Here is a 20,123-nt window from a genome sequence, read left to right as displayed (position 1 = left end):
TAATTTGTGAGCAAATAAATAGCAGATGTCATCTTCCAACCTGAAAAAACTCCCCACCCCTCTAAGTTTGCATACAGGACTAATACATCTGTGGAGGATGTGATCAGTCTTGCCCATTGCAACATTTTTCAACACCTGGAATCCCCCAACATGCCTGGATTGCTACTGCTTTCAACACCATCAACCAGCCAACCTCTTCAATAAACCTACGGACATGGACATCAGTCTCTGCTACTGGATCCTTCATTTCCTGTCAGAGAGATGACAGAGAGTCAGGAGTAGCAGCCTCTTATTTCATCCACTGACCCTCCGCACAGGCGTCCCCCAGGGATGCATCCTTTCCCCCTGGCTCTTCTCCTTATACACAAATATCCTCACATCAGCCCAGAAGCCCAGTCCCCATCCTCCAGTACAGCGCAAAAAATTATTCATAGAAGAAAAAAAAAAAAAAAAGAACAGCCCAAAAAATTATGAACTACAAGAAAAAAAAAGAACAGCCCAAAAAATTATGAACTACAAGAAAAAAAAGAGAACAGCTCAAAAAATTATCCACTAGCCCAAAAAATGCGAATAAAGTGACTTTTTCAGCAAAGATATCATTAAGTGAATGTAAAGACAAGTGTCTCCATCCACTGTCATTGATCCAACTCCATGGGTTTTACTGGTGAATCAATGTTGTAGAAGATGATGGTGTTTCCATGGTAACTACGGAGCCTCTGAACATCCAAATGAATCATATCATACCATGAAAAGATGACAAACTTAATTTCACAACAATAATTTCAACGTAATAATAGTTTTAGTGGTTCAGAAGTTATTAAACATTCAGTAGATGTTTTAGTTGCCAGTGGCTGTTTGGGTCTTTTTGGTTAAAATTGAAATTTGGAATTTCAGAGTATTTCTATGAGTGCCCTGTAAAGCAGTGGTTCCAAACCTTTTTTGGCTCATGACCCCACTTTAACATCACAAATTTCTAGCAACCTCAGACATTCGAAACAGAGACTTTTTTTTCTCTTGGACGTGTCTTAAGAAAGAAATCTTTCCGTTCTCTGTTCAGTCGGGTTTTCTGACTGCGACTGTGTCCAGGCAGGTTGAAGCGTAGTTTCGCACACGGTCACATGATCGGGCCAATCAACATATGCTCTCTCAGATATTATATTCTGCATTTTATTTGAACTTGATTTTTATTAGGAAAAGTGTGTGGTGTTTTAATTATAGTGAAATATATATTGACTAACTAAAAAATCTTTTTTATTAGTAATTTTTTTTTTTTTTTTTTTTTTATCAACAACTAGACATTTCAGGTGACCCCATCTGAATTCTAGGCGACCCCTCACAGGGACCAAGGTTATAATAGTTTTGGATTTTTCATTATAGTTTAGTTTTATTTAGTCGTTACTTTTTTTCTTTAATTCAGTTAATTTTAATTTGTTTTTAGAGCAGGTTTGCTAGTTTTTATTAGTTTTCGTGTTTTTCTAAATGCTTAGTTTTAGTATTAGTTTTAGTTTTTTCTTATCTTTTATCTTCCTCGCTGTCGTATTCAAATAAATCCCAGACAGGACTCTGCTGCTTTCTCCCAACTTTAGTCTCCATGTTTCCAGGTAGAGTGGGAACGAGAAGACGACTCTAAACCACAAGTGATGAGAAGTGATGGACGGTGATGTGTCAATGGTGCTGCTAGCTAAAATTGCTTGAGTGAAATAAATCAACTTCACATCAATCCGACATTGACAAAGACGAAAACAAAGGGAATTTTATCCATAATTTTTATACGTTATAGTTAGTTTCGTAAGTACACAATACAGTTTCAGTTAGTTATCATTTTTTTCTTTTAATTATAGCTTTTATTTATTTCAGTTGATGAAAATGTTTTTTCAATTCTAGCTTTCATTATTTCATTAGTTTCCGTTAACGATAATAACCTTGGTGGGGACGCGACCCCAAGGTTGAAAAACACTGCTGTAAAGGGTTGATTAGAGAAAATAATATCATCCAATCCACTTTATTTCTATAGCACATTTATACAACAAGAACGTTCCCAAAGTGCTGCACATCATACCAACAATAGAACAATTAAGAGAAATACTAAAAACAATAAATAAGTACATAAAACTACAGGAATGCTCTAAATAACACAAAACCAAATAGTTAAAATGTAATAAAATCAATAAAAGTAAATAAATAAAGGACACAGAGGACCACACAACTCATGCAACTATAGTTTTAAAAGCCCACTCCTGCTGTCATAGATCCTGCCCTGTATAGAACCGAGTTAGAAAATAATATCCACAGACTTGAGCTGAGAGACAAAAGTTATATGTCACTGCGAAAGGCGAGACAGACTTGTGAATATCATGAAGCCGAGCGCTGCAAACCCGACGGTGTTAACAAGACATGAGGACTGGCTGTGAAAGGTCAGAAGGAGGGCAAGAATGGACGGATAGTCTTTTATTCCGGTGTACAGCCAAGAAAACAACTCAAAAATGCATAGCTTCTTTGCAGTGGAGTTCATTCCGGAGCTGGTTGTATTTTCCTCCTGTGTGTCTGCATATACAAGGCATTATAGACTCATGAGTGTTTACACCTATTTTCTTCGCATTACAGGCTTTCGTATGCCATTCCATGCATTATCTAGTTAAACTCGATATCTGGCGCTGGTTCTCCACGTCTGTGCCAACACAGAGCTAATGCTAATCGCTTGGACAAACACTGCATCTTCTGTACGCTATAAATCAAAGTCGGATACTGTTGTATCAGTAGGGCCTGATCTGGATACATCAACTGGTTTCATCCCACAGACATGAAAACATTCGCCTTCTGTGTCTCTACTTGGCATATTGTAGGTTGCCAGGTTGTTTTGGGTTGTGTTCGACAGAGGTTAGCGCTAAATAACAAGATAAGAACAGCTTGGCAGATGATACAAGCATCATATGCACTATTTTATAATACAGGAGGAAACATTTAACCATATAATACCTAACGCAGTGGTTCCCAACCTTTGTTGGCTCGTGACCCCATTTTAGCATCACACATTTCTGGCAAACCCAGACTTTTTTTGCTGAAATTAATTCAATTTTCCTTGGTCAGGATATGTACAGGGTGGGGAAGCCAAATTTACAATGAACATTTAGTTGTTTTTTCTCAGCAGGCACTACGTCAGTTGTTTTGAAACCAAACATATATTGATTTCATAATCATACCTAACACTATTATCCATACCTTTTCAGAAACTTTTGCCCATATGAGTAATCAGGAAAGCAAACGTCAAAGAGTGTGTGATTTGCTGAATGCACTCGTCACACCAAAGGAGATTTCAAAAATAGTTGGAGTGTCCATAAAGACTGTTTATAATGGAAAGAAGAGAATGACTATGAGCAAAACTATTACGAGAAAGTCTGGAAGATACTATTAAAGAAGAATGGGAGAAGTTGTCACCCCAATATTTGAGGAACACTTGCGCAAGTTTCAGGAAGCGTGTGAAGGCAGTTATTGAGAAAGAATTCAATTCAATTCAACTTTATTTGTATAGCCCAATATCACAACAAGGTTATCTCAAAGGGCTTTACAGAGTCAGTTAGAGTAAACAACAGTCAATTACAGAAGGAGGACACATAGAATAAAAACATTTTCTATTATGTCAATTTTCTTGTGGCAAATAAATTCTCATGACTTTTAATAAACTAATTGGTCATACACTGTCTTTCAATCCCTGCCTCAAAATATTGTAAATTTTGCTTCCCCACCCTGTACAGTCAGTCCAGCTTGTATTTACAAAGCTGACAATTAAAACTGAACAAACAAGAACTCAAAATGTGAATTATGAAAGAGCTGCAGCGTCTGAACCGTTAGGGGTCTGAGCCTATTTTGGCTGTTTTTGAGTTCTTTTGATTTTGCCTTTATATACTATATAAACAAATGTTCATCTATCTCATCTGCCTATTATTTTTTTCACTTTAACCTACTATATCAACACAAAAGGACAAGAAAAAATACACTAAAAATATAAAATCCGATTTGAAATGTATATAATTTATTGCATAAATAACACAAAGATGTTTAACAAACCTTTTCAAAGACTTTAAAAGTAAACATTGGTTCCAAATATTAAGTATATAAAAGCAAAATTGTAATAAATTAAAAATATGCTCAAATATTTGACCTAAAAGCGTATCTTTACATAGGCATTTTCTCTGGTTTTCTTAATAAATTACTAGAAATTTCAGGTGACCCCCATTTGAATTCCAGGCGACCCCATGTCAGGTCCCGACACCAAGGTTGAAAAACACTGACCTAACGTATACTATTTGATACATGAGTTTTGAAGCACTCTGCATGATAAGTGTGATATTTTTTGTCTTGAAAAACCTGATGTATACAATCAGATACATGCAGTACACAGATAATCCACCAGGGGGAGGAATTCGTTCACCAGAGGCCTTTCCAGTGACACCACAAGACTGTCATTAATGAGGAAGGAGGCAGAACTTTGGCGATTTTGAAAAGGAATTACCAATTTGTTAGACATATTTGTGTTATATTATTTAGTGATATATTCCGAACTTGCAATGAAATTTAACATATATGCAAACAAGCAAAACGTGAATCATGATACAAATATCAACAATCTTAGACAGATCTAAGACAGCACAATAGTTCCATTTACATGCCCGAAATCCCCATTTATCACCATTTATTACAATATTATCCTCTGTATTTTGTGTGTTTACAGTAAAAATCTGTCATTTTTCTGTATTTAATTCACTGATCATGTACATGTTCATGAAAGCTCAGGTTATAGTTGTGGGATTTTTATATCAGAAACAGAGAAAACTGAAGAAAAAGTGACTTTTTCTGCAAAATATATCACTAACTGAACATAAAACAAGTGTGTCCATCCACTGTCATTGATCCAACTCCATAGGTTTTACTGGTGAATCAGTGTTGTAGAAGATGACGGTATTTCAGTGTTCACTACGGAGCCCATATCTGATGACGATGACAAGCTGAGAAACTGCACTGAGCCCAAATTATTTACATGTATTGATAGGATTAATGGGTCAAGTCATTAAATGTTTTTGATCAGTAGATATTTTTGGTTTAGGTTTTTAACCCTATAACACCAAACGTATCATATTTGATACATGAGTTTTGAAGCTGTCTACATGATCAGTGTGTTAGTTTTTGTCTTGAAAATCCTGATGTATACAATTCGATACATGCAATACACAGATAATCCACCAGGGGGAGGAATTCATTCACCAGAAGCCTTTCCAGTGACACTACAAGACTGTCATTAATGAGGAAGGAGGCAGAACTTTGTCAATTTTGAAAAGGAATTACCAGTTTGTCAGACATGTTTGTGTTTTTGTTTGTTCAAAAATAATCATATTTCAGCATTGAGACCCAGTGTATCAAATTTGACACAAAATTGAAACTCATGCATGGAAAGTGATATTTGAAAAAACATTTTTTTTTTTTTTTGGTTGTTCAGAAGAACCAATAAAGGCTCCAATTTCAAAGAAGTGGAATTTTCTGTCAGTGATTTAATGGTTCAGGTTTTACAGGGTGAACTGCAAGTGGGTGGGAATTCATTTGTTGTTTTTCCTCTATATGTAACTTGTCTCAAATGATTTTGATTTTGAGTTAGTGATTTATTCTGAACATGCAACGGAATTTAACAGATTTTGCTGGAAATTATGAATACAACTTGTATGTGTATTTTAAATGATTTTTAAATAAAATGTGAACTAAATGAGAACTAAACTATTATGCCTGATGTCACAAATTTGCATCACACCCAAATTTCTTTTCAGTTTATGTGTTATCGTCAATTTATCTCCACTTGATTTAACATCGTGAAAATATTTTTGGGGTTGTTCAGAAGGACCAATAAAGGCTCCAGTTTCAAAGAATTTTACCATACCATACCATACCATACAGACGTTATTACCTCTGCCAGGAGGTATTGTGATCGCTTTGCTTTGTATGTTTGTTTGTTTGTTTGTTTGTTTGTTTGTTTGTTTGTTAGCAAGATACCTCAAAAAGTTATGGACGGATTTGCATGAAATTTTCAGGAAATGTTGATACTGGCACAAGGAAGAAATGATTAAATTTTGGTGGTGATTGGGGGGGGCACGGGGGCCCACTGATCTGCCTTGGCAGAGGTCTGCGCTCTCCAAGTGCTTTTCTTGTTTATAAAGCACTTTAAGAACATTACAGCTGGCCAAAGTGCCATACACAAATCATAAAACAAGGAATTAAATAAGTAAATACGTAAGTAAAAACCATGATACACAGGGTGCAAAGTGGGCAAAGAACAACAAAATGCAACCATCATAAAAACTAAGACAAATTAAAATCTGATAAAAAAAAAAAAAAACCCCAGCATAACAAATACAGGGTGGGGAAGCAAAATTTACAACATTTTGAGGCAGGGATTGAAAGACAGTGTATGACCAATTAGTTTATTGAAAGTCATGAGAATTTATTTGCCACAAGAAAATGGACATAATAGAAAATGTTTTTATTCTATGTGTCCTCCTTCTTTCTCAATAACTGCCTTCACACACTTCCTGAAACTTGCGCAAGTGTTCCTCAAATATTCGGGTGACAACTTCTCCCATTCTTCTTTAATAGTATCTTTAAGAACGTTGACATTGCTGTGTGATGTTCTATTGGTAGCATGCTCTAAAACGCCCCAAATAGCAGAATCCAGAGGGTTTAGATCTGGGCTAGAAGGCGGCCATAAACATGATTCCCAAAAATTGCTAAAGTTGGATTTGTTGCTGTTGTCAACAAGTGTTTTGGTGTTCTTGTGTAAGATTTTAACTTCAAATCATATTTTACTGCATTTCTAACGGTCTTGTTGTCTACCTCAAGTTCAATTGCCATTTTTCTCATGGATTTGGTTGGATCCTTTAGGATTTTGGATTTGAGAGCTTTAATAAAAGCTTTGGTACGTTTTTTGTTGCTTCCTCCACTTCCAGACTTTCTCGTAATAGTTTTGCTCATCGTCATTCTCTTCTTTACATTATAAACAGTCTTTATGGACACTCCAACTATTTTTGAAATCTCCTTTGGTGTGACGAGTGCATTCAGCAAATCACACACTCTTTGACGTTTGCTTTCCTGATTACTCATATGGGCAAAAGTTTCTGAAAAGGTATGGATAATAGTGTTAGGTATGATTATGACATCAATATATGTTTGGTTTCAAAACAATTGACGTAGTGCCTGCTGAGAAAAAACAACTAAATGTTCATTGTAAATTTTGCTTCCCCATCCTGTACAAAAAAGAAACATGTCACTCATTGATTAAAAGCCAATGAGAAAAAGTGCATTTTTAGATGTGATTTAAAGACAGGCACAGACTGAGCCTGCCCAACATCTAAGAGCAACTGGTTCCACCACAACTTTGGGGCAACAACAGAAAAAACACGGCCCCCACGAAGCTTCTTTTTTTAGTTTTTGGAACCTCAAGCTGCAGCTGATCTGCTGATCTGAGAGCATGGGGGGGGGGGATCAGGTCAGACAGGAAATAATAATAATAATAATAATAATAATAATAATAATAATAATAATAATAATAATAATAATAATAATAATAAACTTTATTTGTATTGCACCTTTCATACAGAAATTGTAGCCCAAAGTGCTTCACATTGATTGAAAAAATACAATATTAAAATACATTAAGATTTGATTATACATCAAGAAATACAATGAAATTTGAGAGAAATACAATAAAATAAAAAATAAAAACAGCGCACATTAAAATATTTGATTACAATAAAATAAAAATAAAACAGTGCACATTAAAATATTTGATTATGCATAGAATTTTTGAAGTGCAAGAAATAAGATGAAATTTGAAATACAATAAAATAAAAAAAATGAAAACAGAAATACAATAAATAAAATAAAAATAAAAACAGCGCACATTCCTGGTTCCTGAATTGTGACCCCATTTTTATCTCCTTTCAAAGGCTAATGAGAATAAAAATGTTTTTAATTTGGTTTTAAATATATTCAGTGAACTGGCTTCTCTAATGTCTTTTGGAATTGTATTCCATAACTTTGGTGCATAGTTAGTAAAGGCTGCGTCCCCCATTTTCTTTGTAATATTTCTGGGAGTCACTAGTAACCCTGCGTTTGATGACCTCAGTGTTCTAGTTTGTACATAATTGATCAGTGAGTTTGCAATGTAACTTGGTCCGGTAGGTAGGAGGGGGCAAGGCTATTCAAGCATTTAAAAGCAAATAGAAGAATTTTAAAATCAACTCTGGCAACCAATGGAGTGAAGCTAAACCCGTTAAGATACGTTCATGTTTCCGTGCCGAGCTGCACCATTTTGAACAAGCTGCAGTCGGCAAAGTGCATTTTCACTCAACCCGGCATAAAGTGCATTATAATAGTCAAGTCTAGCAGTGACAAAAGCATGGATCACAGTTTCAAACACATCCCTAGGCGAGGAAGGCAATGATTTAATGGTTCAGGCTTTACAGGGTTAACTACAAGTGGGTGGGAATTCATTTGTTGCGACCCCCCCCCCCCCCCCCCCCAAAGGATTGTACGCAACATAGTAAATTCACGACAGGTTTATTTTATGGAAAGTGCCACTCACAGGTTTTCCACTGTTTCATACATAATCTTCCATATTAGACTGGGATGACTTTGAGTTTTGATGGGAGTGGTGGAAATCAGGGTTTCAATAGAACATTACTGCCATCTAGTGTCGCCATTAAACAACTACCAATGGGTCGGACACATTTATGGTCCTCTGCCAGGTTTCTTTTTTTTTTTTTTTTTCCCCTTGATTGAAAATTGGACAGTAGATCACTAAATGGAAACAAGTGCAGAACAGCTCTCAATATCTTCTTGTCGGTTTCAACAAGGAATGGCACGACTGTCGTTAAGTGAATCTGAAGTGAAGCTGTGAACGAGTGTCGAGCGCTGAAACAGATGCCTTTCTAAAAATATGCACGTGAGGCTTTTTAAAGTGTGCGTCGCAGCATTGTTCAACAGCTGTGGTAGAGAATGCACAGTCAAAAAGTAAAGTAGGAAGAATTAATCAAATAAGAGTGATTAAAGCTCCTGATCTATATTAAAATAACTGGATATCACACCCAGTTTTAATGGAAGTCAGGGTTAAAGCATAGAATCCAAAAGGATCAAAGGTCATATGAAGATTTAACCACAGTTTAATGGAATGTCAGAATAAAACCACACTATTTATAAAATAAAAGTGGGGAAAAGAGTTGAATGCCACGATTTACAACGTGTGAAAACCTACAGACACCAACAAACTCACTTACATGGAGAGAAGTGTTTAGTATATGTTTATTATTCTCTTGGTTTTTAAAGTTATTTATTTAGGACTACCTCATTAGTATTTTATATCAGATGTTTTTGTTTTTTGTTTTTTTTTTTTTTGGTTTTGTTTTTAGTGTTGACCCTCCGTCCGTCCGTCCGTCCGTCCGTCCGTCCGTCCGTCCGTCCGTCCGTCCGTCCATCTATCTATCTATCTATCTATCTATCTATCTATCTATCTATCTATCTATCTATCTATCTATCTATCTATCTATCTATCTATCTATCTATCTATCTATCTCAACTGGAAAAATTTAACCTGTTTCTTTTTATTACACCAAATTCAAAAAGCAATTATTAAAAGACCAAACATGTTGGAGACAGTCTGGTCAAATAAATGCAAACCATACTCATATCTTCTGGTGTTTCCCCAAAATAAAATCAAAACTCTGTGTTAAATGAGGTACTAGGATATACAGTTACTAAGAATTGCTCCTCCTTATTTTATTTTTTATTTTTTTAGTTCAGTTTATTTCGAATATGCAACAAGACAAAGTAATCTTACTTAGTCCTTAGAAATAAAACAGGTGGTAAGAAATCATGGATGGAAGAAAACAAAACAAAAACAAAACTTATACATATACGTGACTTCATTTGCACATTCAAAAAGGAGTGGGAGGAAGTATAATGTATTTAATCCCACCCCTTCTCCACACAACAGTCTGTCCTTTAGCTTCCCATCAGCAGAATATATGAAAAGTCAAGTCCTTTATTTGGGAAATATAAGTACAGTTGTACTGAAAGAAGATAATTATTTGGTCAAAATTCTTCTCACGGCCGGCAGGAAGGCCTTAACAAGAAACTGGCTTACTACGGACCCCCCAGATACAAACAATGGTTATATATAGAACAGGAAATATGGGTGATGGGAAAAATGAGTTATACCTGAAGATTTAAAAAAAAAAAGTGAGTTTGATAGAAAACAGGACAAATGGATTGGATTAAAAACAAAGACATGTGCGCTGAAATGGTCATGTGATACCCTTGTTTTCCTCTTATTGCAGTGTTTTTCAACCTTGGGGTCAGGACTCCACATGGGGTCGCCTGAAATTTCTAGTAATTGATAAAAATTAAAACTTACTAATAAAAAATATATGGTAAATTGACAGAGACAATCCCAATGCTTAAAAGACATGACAAAACTGTGAAGCTGAAACTGAAGCACTGTGGTTCTGTTTATCTGTCAAATGTTCATTGTGGTCGGTTTCAGATGCTGCAGCTCTTTCATAATTCATAGTTTGAGTTCTTGTTTGTTCAGTATTAATTGTCAGCCTTGTAAATCCAAGCTGGACTGACTGTACATATCCTGACCAAGGAAAATCAAATTCTCACTTTGTGCAGTAATCTACACCTGGCTTTTCTGCCTCCGTCCAGAATAATATACATTATATAGACTAAATGTCGTCTAAAATTAACATTTATTTGCAACATAGTATAGCAAACTGTTAACTGATCAAAAACAAATTCATTTTAGCACAAAAAAAAGTTTCTGTTTTGAATGTCTGGGGTTGTTAGAAATTTGTGATGTTAAAATGGGGTCATGAACCAAAAAAAAATTGGGAACCACTGGTTTATTGTATTATTTATGGAAATCTTTTGTTGAATATTGTAACCCTCAAATGGCCTTGCTGTACTTTTTGTTGCATTTTATGTTCATGAACATGTGAAAAAGAAATAAAAATAAATAAATAAATAAATAATAATAATAATAATAATAATAATAATAATAATAATAATAATAATAATAATAATAATAATAATAATAATAATAACTGGATATCACAAGCCATAGGGCAAAAAAAAAAAGACAACATATATGATTATTGTTTAAAAATTCTCAATATGATAACCACCATCCCCCCTTTCAATGCAACAATACATCTAAAAAATTATATATTCAGCTTGAGTATGACTGTTCCGATGAGACGTTCCAGGCTCCAGTTAAACCCAGATACTTGACCATAATGAGATTTCAGTCCGTGTTAGAAGGTAAATGAATGACCCTTAAGCTGCCAGCAGAGGGAGATAATAATGTGTGCTCCTGGGGAGACCCTGGCCTTAAAATCTACAGAGAAATCTCATATGAGAAAGTTATATTATGGAGAAAAAAAAAATGGAGGCAGTGTAAAAGATGGTATGGAAAGTGTAAGATAAGGAATAAATTATGGATAATTACTAACATGGACAATATGTGAATGTACTTTTGGAGGTTAGGTTTTGTCTTCAGGGAGTCAAAAAGTCTCCAGTGTGTCTCTATTGTATGATGTTTTTGATTGTTATGTGTTTATTCAGGGACAAACTGCATAATAATAATAATAATAATAATAATAATAATAGCCAGACATTAACCCATACAGACCCAGTGCTACTTTCGTGGCAGGTCCAAAACAGTTTTTTTCTCTGTATTTAACTTTTCTTAATTGATAGATCACCATTTATTCCAAGATGATTTTCTGCATTTTGCGTTTTTTCAGTGAAAATCATGTATTTTCCTGTATTTAATTTATTGATCATGCAGATGTTCATAAATGCTCACATTAAAGTTGAGGAATATTAGATCAGAAATAGTACAAACTCAAGAAAAAGTAACTTTTTTAATAACTGAATGTACAAACATCCACTGTCATTTATTCAACTCCATAGGTTTTAATGATGAATCAATGCTGTAGAAGATGACGGTGTTTCCATGGTAACTACGGAGCCTCTGAACGTCCAAATGGGTCATATCTGATGACCGTGAAAAGATGACAAACTGTATTTTACACCAATTATTTACATGTATTGACAGAATTAGTGGATCAACAGGTATTAAACATTTTAGATCAGTAGATGCTTTTGGTCATCGGTGGATGTTTGGGTCTTTATGGGTTAAATTTGACAGTAAAACGTAGAAACAGAGAAACCAGACAGAACAGGAAGAACATACAAAGCAAGACAGTGTAAAGAACTGAAATGAAAATGTAATATTGTGGGGAAAAAAGTTAAATAAAGTCATTCACAAATGCAACTATGCAAGAAACTGATGCCTAAAGCTTAAAAGAGCCAAACACCATACAACGTAAAATAAAACAACAACTGATAAATGAGTTAATACATATATAAACAGAAAAAGTACATAATATGAATGACAAAGTGACTCCAAAAGACAAGTATAATGATGTGTGTGGTGACTTTTTAACCACATTTGAGATAAAAAAAAAATAAAAATAAAAAAAAAGAGATAAAAATCCATTGTACAGGGTGGGGAAGCCAAATTTACAATGAACATTTAGTTGTTTTTTCTCAGCAGGCACTACATCAGTTGTTTTGAAACCAAACATATATTGATGTCATAATCATACCTAACACTATTATCCATACCTTTTCAGAAACTTTTGCCCATATGAGTAATCAGGAAAGCAAACGTCAAAGAGTGTGTGATTTGCTGAATGCACTCGTCACACCAAAGGAGATTTCAAAAATAGTTGGAGTGTCCATAAAGACTGTTTATAATGGAAAGAAGAGAATGACTATGAGCAAAACTATTACGAGAAAGTCTGGAAGATACTATTAAAGAAGAATGGGAGAAGTTGTCACCCCAATATTTGAGGAACACTTGCGCAAGTTTCAGGAAGTGTGTGAAGGTAGTTATTGAGAAAGAAGGAGGACACATAGAATAAAAACATTTTCTATTATGTCAGTTTTCTTGTGGTAAATAAATTCTCATGACTTTCAATAAACTAATTGGTCATACACCGTCTTTCAATCCCTGCCTCAAAATATTGTAAATTTTGCTTCCCCACCCTGTATATTGTTATTGTATATCAATATTGTATATTATTGCTGTAAGCATGTATTTAATTAACATGACAGATGTTTGATCAAAGGATGTTCTCCTTGTTTTAACCTCCTGAGACTCAGCGATGCGTTTCTGTCCTCTGTAGGGGACAAAAGTTGGACAGTTTTACTTAAAAAATGCTGTCCATAGCGAAGTGCATTCCATTAACCTGTTTAACCCTGACCATATTTTCAGGGGAAAAAGGCCTAAAAAGACATACCCAAAGTAAATGAAGAATTACTTCACAATAATAAGGTTCATATGGATGTTCTTGGTGTCTATGGACATTTAGAGACCTCACAGAATCTATTCCCATTGTCTAAAATATTGTATCTGTTACTGAGCCAGAGTAAACTGTAACAAACTAAAAGAGAAATTAGAATTTTTTATCCTCGCCTGTTTTTTTTCCGGCTGGATTGACGATGATATGCATAAATTAATTGTTTGTGTCGGAGATTTTCAATAGCTTATATTTCACCCCACAAAGATTAAAAATCATGTTTGAACATTAAAGTTTGCACTAAAATGCACTTTTGATGTACTTTTATTAACATTAGGGTCTAAACTTTGAGCAAAAGTTGAAAAAAAAACATCCATTGTCCTGATTTATTATATTTTTATAGTAGATGAATATTAATATAATTTTTTCGGCCCACTGGCAGGCTGATAGGGCTAAAGGGGTTATTAAACAAACAAACAAACAAACAAACAAACAAATAAATAAATAAACATAATTTTAAAAATCTTTCTGAAAAAAACTGCTGCATTATGCAGTTTCCAAACAACACAATTGTTTAATGTAAAAAAGCTAAAACTTTCACTTTCCTGGGTCTCAGGAGGTAAAGACCATGTTAATCTACCAACAATTGTTTTTCTGAAATAGAAAAAGTGCTAAATGATGAAAAACACTATTAGACCACCCCTTGTTTTCTTCCATTTCTTGTTCATTTTAATGCCTGGTACAACTAAAGGTACATTTGTTTGGACAAATATAATGATAACAACAAAAGTAGCTCATAACAGTTTAATTTCAGAGCTGATATCTATCCATTTTCCATGTTTTTTTGATAATAACCAAAATCACTTCAGTTCTTACATCAATATCTATGGCATTGTACTGACAAAACCAGTGCTTTTAGGCATTCTATGTTTTCTTTTCTGTCTGTTTTAGTCACATGATACACACAGGAGTTAGTACTGGATTGCATAACCATTGTTTTTGATGACTTTTGAGGGTCTAATAATTTTTTCTGCAACTGTTATCCAGGATTGGTCCATTTCTAAGTATAACGCAGCAGTAGGAGGCCAATTAATATTGTTGGCCATTAGAAACATATGATGCATAGTGTATAAACAGGCCCTTAGGATACAACAATTAATTTTGCACAACTTGTTATCTTTGTGACATTGCAAAAACAGCAGTGATCCACCTCCTGCAGGATGTGAACAGTGAAGCAGTGTTAAGGTTGATGCATGTGGTGTCATTTTTTTCATGCAGTACATACAATTGCGGAAAAAATTATTAGACCTCTCTTGTTTTCTTCAATTTCTTGTTCATTTTAATGCCTGGCACAACTAAAGGTACATTTGTTTGGACATATATAATGATAACAACAAAAATAGCTCATAGTAGTTTAATTTCAGAGCTGATATCTATCCATTTTCCATGATTTTCTTGATAATAATCAAAATCACTTCAGTTCTTACATCAATATCTATGGCATTGTACTGACAAAAACAGTGCTTTTAGACATTCCATGTTTTCTTTTCTGTCTGTTTTAGTCACATGATACACACAGGAGTTAGTACTGGATTGCATAACCATTGTTTTTGATGACTTTTGATGGTCTAAGAATTTTTTCTGTGACTGTGTATGGACAAAAAATATATAATGTTCAATTCAGATGTTTGTTTTCTAACAGAGGTCTGGGCTAAAAAACAAAAATGAGAAATATCATAATATAGTTTTATATTTGGATAAATATCATTGCATTGGTTGGTTTTGTTTAAATTGTTATCTTTGCTTCCTAAACGCATCAGAGATGGTTTTACTTAATTTCTCTCAGTTAATGTAGAGCTGAACTTGTGAAAATCACAGGCAAAAAGTTTAGTTTTTTTATCGTTTTGTACATTGAAGATTTTTATGAAGTGTCCAGTGTTTTAACCAGTTCAGTCTGTTTGATCTTTGTACAGTTCACTCCTGTATATATGACATAATACATTCTAACATTGACTCATACTTCACTTATTTTCTGTGTTGTTAGATAGCGGAACAATTGTCAAATTGTAAATAATAATAATAATGATAATAATAATAATAATAATAATAATAATAATAATAATAATAATAATAATAATAATAATAATAATAATAATAAAGTTTCTTTTACTGAGTCAGAATGCTAGCACTTAGCATCCGCGACTGTAGCTTTGTATTTATTTACATGCACTGTGTCACCTTATGGAAGCAAATTCAACAAAACCCAACAGCCGTACAAATCAGTGTTGTCTTTTCAGTGCACAGTCTTGCATAATACTCTGACAAGAAACACCTTCATCATCTAATGCATTAATTATCCAGCAATGTAATCCAATTAATAGATAATATCCTACTTCAAATTCTACTTACTGCCTGTGTGTAAGCATTTATGTTATTATTATTATTATTATTATTATTATTATTATTATTATTATTATTATTATTATTATTATTATTATTACAGCAAGTGCATTAGATGGGATTTTTCTATTTAAATATTACTGGTTTTATGTGTTATGTGCAAGCAACACAGTTCCAAGTTTGTAGAGATAGCCCACAATTGTATTTAAAGGTTACGTCTCGCCACCGATAATAAGCAATGAATAGAAAAACACATGGACACTGCTGTCAGAATAATAAAGGCCAGCTTTATTTCATTGTCTTACAATGGCTAGATACATTATAGTCTTTTAAAAAAAAACAACAACATACAAATGCTAAAATACTCGTCTAAAAGTCTTTTCGGATGGTGGCGTCATGGCACATCGCATGTTTGTTTTCATAATTCCAGACAAATGAGATTTTCATTCATGCGTCTGAGCAGAAGTGAAATTGACCCATAAAGACCCCAATTTTTTTTTTGTCCATATGTAACCATTCTTAAGTGATTTATTACCATTTATTATACTATTATCTTCTGTATTTTGCATTTTTTTTCTGTGAAAATCATATATTTTCCTATATTTAATTCAGTGATTATGTAGATGTTCATTAAAAGTTCAGTTTAAAGTTGAGGATTATTGTATCAAAAACACAGAAAAACTGATGAAAAAGTGACTTTTTCATAAAAATATATCATAAACTGGACATAAACCAAACATTTCCATCCACTGTCATTGATCCAACTCCATGGGTTTTACTGGTGAATCAATGTTGTAGAAGATGACGGTGTTTCCACGGTAACTACGGAGCCTCTGAAGAATCTGATGACCATGAAAAGACGACAAACTGTATTTAACACCAATTATTTACGTGGATTGATAGGATTAGTGGATCAACAGGTATTAAACAGTTTAGATCTGTAGATAATTTTGGTCTGTGATGGCTGTTTGGGTCTTTATGGGTTAGTAAAAACGAAAGTAAAAATAAAGTACGTACTGACTGTAACATCTAATATTATCTCACATGAATGGAGTTGTGGCAAGTATAAGATTTAATGAATTTATATGCGTTAGCTTTAATTAGCTGTGTCAAGTAAATTGAAACAAAACTGATATTTTTATAGACATTTGATATTTTGCCCATTATAAGTAAATGGGAGGGGAAAAACAGATTTTTAAAAAAATTACTTTGACTTATTTTAATTTATAGTAAATTGAAACAAAATTGATGTTTTTACAGATGTGTAAAATCTCAGCCATTAAACGTAAATGGGAGAAAAAAAAGAAGTAAAAAATTTATTTAAAAAAATTTGAACTTTGACCTACTGTTCCCAAAATGTAACCACATCTATTCTGGGTCACTGCCAATCTATCTATAAACCCAATTTGGTATGAATTCAACCAGAAGTTTTGCTGCTACAGACATGTGAAATTTCACCTATTATAAGTAAATGAATTTTTTTTTTTTTTTTTTTAAATCATAAAAAGTGCATTTTACACCAATTATTTACATGTTTTGATTGGATTAGTGGCTCTAGAGTTATTAAACATTTTAGATCAGTAGATGGTTTTGGTTGCCAGTGGATTGTTTGGGTCTTTATGGGTTAAACAAGAAATAGGGGGACAAAAAAAGAAGTGCTGTTCTGGAAGACTATGAGCATGTGTTGTCAAATGTGGCAAAAAAAGATCTAGAATAACAGCTTCTAGCAATAACTGAACTGAACTGAACTGAACTGAACTGAACCGAAATGAAATGAAATGAAATGAACTGAACCGAAATGAACCGAACCAAACTGAACTGAACTGAACTGAACTGAACCGAAATGAAATGAAATGAAATGAACTGAACCGAAATGAACCAAACTGAACTGAACTGAACTGAACTGAACTGAACCGAACTGAACTGAACCGAAATGAAATGAACTGAACTGAACCGAAATGAACCAAACCAAACTGAACTGAACTGAACTGAACCGAACTGAACTGAACCGAACTGAACCAAACTAAACTGAACTGAACTGAACCGAACTGAACCGGCGACTATTTGTGCAGCTCGATGCCTCTGACATGAAAAAAATCAAACACAGTGGGATGTAGGAAAGTCCATGGGTTATCGCTGCACATTTTACGATATAAAACCTTCTTTTCTTCCGTACGCTGTCGAGAAGAGGCGATAGTCGACTTCGGCAAACACGCCGACGATACAAACAGCAACGTCAAACTCTCTTAGACTACAGTTAAAGTTCTAAACACCAGAAGAGTCAGTGTCTCATAGAGATGAATAATTAGCTCTGTTAAATCCACCACTTAAATCGTAAGTGACCTGAGGTATGGAACAGTCTGTGAAGAAGTTCGGGAAGGCCAAAGTGCACAGTGTGTTGTCCTCCACAGGCCCGGATGTAGCCTCAGAGTGACAGAAGACCGGGGGTTGGGGGGGCCCCGATCGGAGACCGTCCCCGTGTTTCTTCATAGCGGCTCCAGAGCAGTTACTCCAGGGTTCCGAGTACAGAACCCCCCCGACTAGATGGTGAGCGTCGTAGGAAACCGGGTCTAGGCCTCCCATGTCGGCGGGTTGCACTCGGACCGGCATGCTCTGGTACAGGTCCTGCTCCGTCACCATGTTGCTGTAATCGGGGCCCAAGAGCTCAAAGAAGTCTACGGCCTCGGGGTTACCTCGTTCCAAGTCCTTGAGGGTCATTCCCGATGTGGAGCTGACTTTGGAGCAGTTGGCAGGCTCGGTGAAGAAAGACGGAGGCAGATTTCGGTGCCTCAGGGGCGGTTTTTTGGCTTTTTCGCCCCTTACATCCTGCACCGGGCTGAAGAGGGCTGCCAAGCTTTTGCTCTGTAAGTTGGCGTGGACCCCGTCGCGCTTCGCCAGGGTTTTGCTCTGTAAAGGTCCGGGTTGAGCCAGGGGGGAGTTTTGTCTTTTCACCGGGGCTTCCGCTACATTCCCTGGCGTGATGATGCCGGTGCACCTTTTGATTTGTTTCTGCAGATACTTCCGGTGGTTGACTTTCCTCTTTGACTTCACCGGCTTGTCCAGAGCCAGTTTGATATTGCTAGAGGCCGAGTCTATGAAGCTCAGCAGGTCCCTGGTGGTCTCTTTGTAGTCCTCATCATTTTCTGCCTCACCCAGAAGACTTCCATCCAGACTTTTCTCTATGTCGTACTCCATCACAGAACCAGGGAAGCAGAAATTCATGAACTGAGGGTTCATGATTGCAGTCTGAACAGCCATTACTCTGTTGAGCCCAGAGGCTACACCTATGGCATCCGCTGTGATCCCCTGAAACCCCCCCCTCAAAAAAAAAAAAAAAAAAAGTTTCTTCAAAGCATGTCTTTTCCCTTCTCCTGACAAACACTCTCTGTCTTGACGCCGCTCACGAGGTTCCTGCTGTAAACATTTCAGAAGTAGAAAGTGACGGGCTCTGAGGAAGGAGAGGAGATCTTTCAGGGGGCCGGACTAATGATGTCAGAACATCAAAGAGGAGGAGCAAAGGGAGCGCAGGACTTAACTCTTTGCTTGTGCCCGACCACCTGCATCTAAGAGGGATTTGTCTGAAATTCCCTGCTGAGTTGAAGACAATAACCTCTGTCAAAACTCCCCCCTCTAGTTTAACTGTTTGTGTATGCACTCAGGGAAAAGCTCTTTCATGAAACAGGAGCAGATTACTGTAACACTGTGCAGACAAATGTGGAAAACCCACTTAGAGAGAGCATTTAGAAACATCTCTGCAAACCAGAGCTCGCAAAGTGTATTTTTAAAGGGTTAAAATGATCTTATTTGTATCATTAAATAAGTAAAAGACACAGCAACGACTGCACTAACTTAAAGAAAATAAACGAAAACTTTTCATAAATGAAGATGCAAAATGCTAAAATACAGTCAACAGTTAAGGTAAAATGAAGAAGATTTGTGTAAAATACTTAGATTACATTAGACTTTATTGATCCCATAGCGGGGAAATTTAACAGTCGAGGCTACAACAGAATAAAGTGCAAGAAAAAAGTGTACATGCATAAGGATAGTGCAAAAAAACAAGAGCCAACAATACAAAATAAAAGAAATAATAACAGTAATTCACTTTCTCACCTGCATGTATATAACGTACATTTGCATGTATATTTACTTCCATTTCCTGTAGATTTGTACAGATGCAAATGTTGTATTTTTTAGTGTATTTTATTTATTGCTTTTATCTCTTCACATTTATTTTCCTTGATAGATAGATAGATAGATAGATAGATAGATAGATAGATAGATAGATAGATAGATAGATAGATAGATAGATAGATA

At 35.1% G+C, this 20,123-nt stretch overlaps 1 protein-coding gene across 1 annotated transcript; it reads right to left on the bottom strand.

Moving 5' to 3' along the window:
* Nucleotides 1-17,988: 17,988 nt before the first annotated feature.
* fam181b (family with sequence similarity 181 member B) lies at nt 17,989-19,530 on the bottom strand. Its single transcript, XM_030152316.1, has one exon. It carries the CDS (start codon nt 19,062-19,064, stop codon nt 18,096-18,098), a length of 969 nt encoding a protein of 322 aa, XP_030008176.1. The 5' UTR covers nt 19,065-19,530; the 3' UTR covers nt 17,989-18,095.
* Between the last annotated feature and the right edge of the window lie 593 nt (nt 19,531-20,123).

This window comes from Sphaeramia orbicularis, chromosome 13 (assembly GCF_902148855.1).
Source record: "Sphaeramia orbicularis chromosome 13, fSphaOr1.1, whole genome shotgun sequence".
Lineage (NCBI taxonomy): Eukaryota > Metazoa > Chordata > Actinopteri > Kurtiformes > Apogonidae > Sphaeramia > Sphaeramia orbicularis.
The sequence above is the reverse complement of the archived record's forward strand: the minus strand, read 5'-3'. Positions and strand labels throughout refer to the sequence as shown.